This window comes from Sapajus apella, unplaced genomic scaffold (genome assembly GCF_009761245.1).
Source record: "Sapajus apella isolate SASKATOON/1434 unplaced genomic scaffold, GSC_monkey_1.0 scaffold62, whole genome shotgun sequence".
Lineage (NCBI taxonomy): Eukaryota > Metazoa > Chordata > Mammalia > Primates > Cebidae > Sapajus > Sapajus apella.
In genome coordinates this window covers 4,632,158-4,633,921 of record NW_022437002.1, presented here as the reverse complement: position 1 = coordinate 4,633,921, position 1,764 = coordinate 4,632,158, and the positions used below count along the sequence as shown (strand labels likewise).

General features: G+C 43.2%; 1 protein-coding gene across 3 annotated transcripts in view; it reads left to right on the top strand.

Annotated features, from left to right (window-relative positions):
* ZBTB8OS (zinc finger and BTB domain containing 8 opposite strand) overlaps positions 1-1,500 on the top strand; it is a 30,879-nt gene extending 29,379 nt beyond the window's left edge. For all 3 annotated transcript variants that reach the window (XM_032246778.1, XM_032246777.1, XM_032246779.1), the window contains one exon: positions 1,214-1,500. In XM_032246778.1, the coding sequence (XP_032102669.1) occupies positions 1,214-1,235 (22 nt within the window). In that variant the 3' untranslated portion in view covers positions 1,236-1,500. The remainder of the gene's footprint in view (positions 1-1,213) is intronic.
* Positions 1,501-1,764: the final 264 nt, after the last annotated feature.

The window sequence follows — 1,764 nt, the reverse complement described above, 5'->3', positions numbered from 1 at the left end:
TTTTTTTTTTTTGAGACGGAGTCTTGCCCTGTCGCCCAGGCTGGAGTGCAATGACTCGATCTTGGCTCACTGCAACCTCCATCTCCTGGGTTCAAGTGATTCTCCTGCCTCAGCTTCCCAAGTAGCTGGGATTACAGGCATGCACCACCACTCCCAGCTAACTCATTTTTTCTATATTTAGTAGAGGCAGGGTTTCTTCATGTTGGCCAGACTGGTCTGGAACTACTGACATCGTGATCTGCCTGCCTCAGCCTCCCAAAGTTCTGGGATTACAGGTGTGAGCCACCGTGCCCAGCCGCTTTTTACTTTTTTTCTTTCCAACTTTTATTTTTAGGTTTATGGGGCACATGTACAGGTTTGTTACATGGGTAAGTTGCGTGTTGTGGGGGCTTAGTGTACAGATCATTTTGTTACCCAGGTAATCAGCATAATACCTAATAGGCAGTTTTTCAGTCCTTACTCTCCTCCCACCCTCAAGTAGACCCGTTGTCTCATTTTCTTCTTTGTGTTCATGTGTACTCAGTGTTTATCTCCCACTTATAAGTGGAAACATCTCACGCCTGTAATCCAAGCACTTTGGAGGCCAAGGCGGGTGGATCACCAGAGGCCGGAAGTTCAAGACCAGCCTGACCAACATGGTCAAACCCCGTCTTTAAAAAAAAAAAAAAAAAAAAAGTGGAAACATGGTATTTGGTTTTCTGTTCCTGCAGGAATTCCGTTAGGATAATGCCCTCCAGCTCCATCCACATTGTTGCAAATGACATGATCTCATTCTTTTTTATGGCTGTATAGTATTCCATGGTGTATATATATCACATTTTCTTTGTTTAGTCTACCATTGACAGGCATGTGGGTTGATTATATGTCTTTGCAATGGTGAATAGTGCTGCAGTGAACATACCCGTGCATATGTCTTTATGTGATTCAACCCATTTTATAAATGAAAAACCGATGTCCAGACAGGGCAGACAGTTTCCATATGGAGGTGGAAACAAAGCCAGGATTAGAGTGTCAGGCCCCTACTACCCTGTGCGTGTGTTGCCTCTCATTTTTTTGGATCCATGTATACTGTGCTAATTTGATAACTGTTTCTTGTGAGTTTTTCATTTTTAAAATAGTAAAATTTTGACTTTCAGCCAATTGTTGCTAGAGTTAATGATTATGATTTCAGTATCTTGTTTACCTAATTTTTTTTCCCTCACCCCAACTTTAGGGAACAGAAGTCAAAGCAATAACATATTCAGCAATGCAGGTCTATAATGAAGAGAAGCCAGAAGTTTTTGTGATCATTGACATTTAAGACACCAAAAAAGAAAAGAATCCTATGAAGAACAGTTATTTTTCCCTCTTCCTCTTGAGAAGACACCGTGAATTAAATTCTACAGCATCTTTTGATATCTGGAAATTTGTAGAACAGAAATTTTTTCCAGAAATGGAAAATCAGGGCCTTGGTGTGTGTTCCCTAAGTATTCAGACTTTAAAGAATTCTCCAATCCCCAAGGGGCAGTTATGGTCCTTCATTTGATTCTCTGCTGTGGCAGCAGGTGCCTCATGCCCTTCCAGTGCAATGCAAGCCCGCCAGCCTTGCCCCAGAGAGGAGCACTGATGTCAGCAGCAGCCTAGGGCTGAATCCAGTTTGAAAAAAGTGGCTGGGCACGGTGACTCACACCTATAATCCTAGCACTTTGGGAGGCCGAGGCAGGTGGATCACCTGAGGTCAGGAGTTCCTAGACCAGCCTGACCAACCTGGAGAAACCCTGTCTC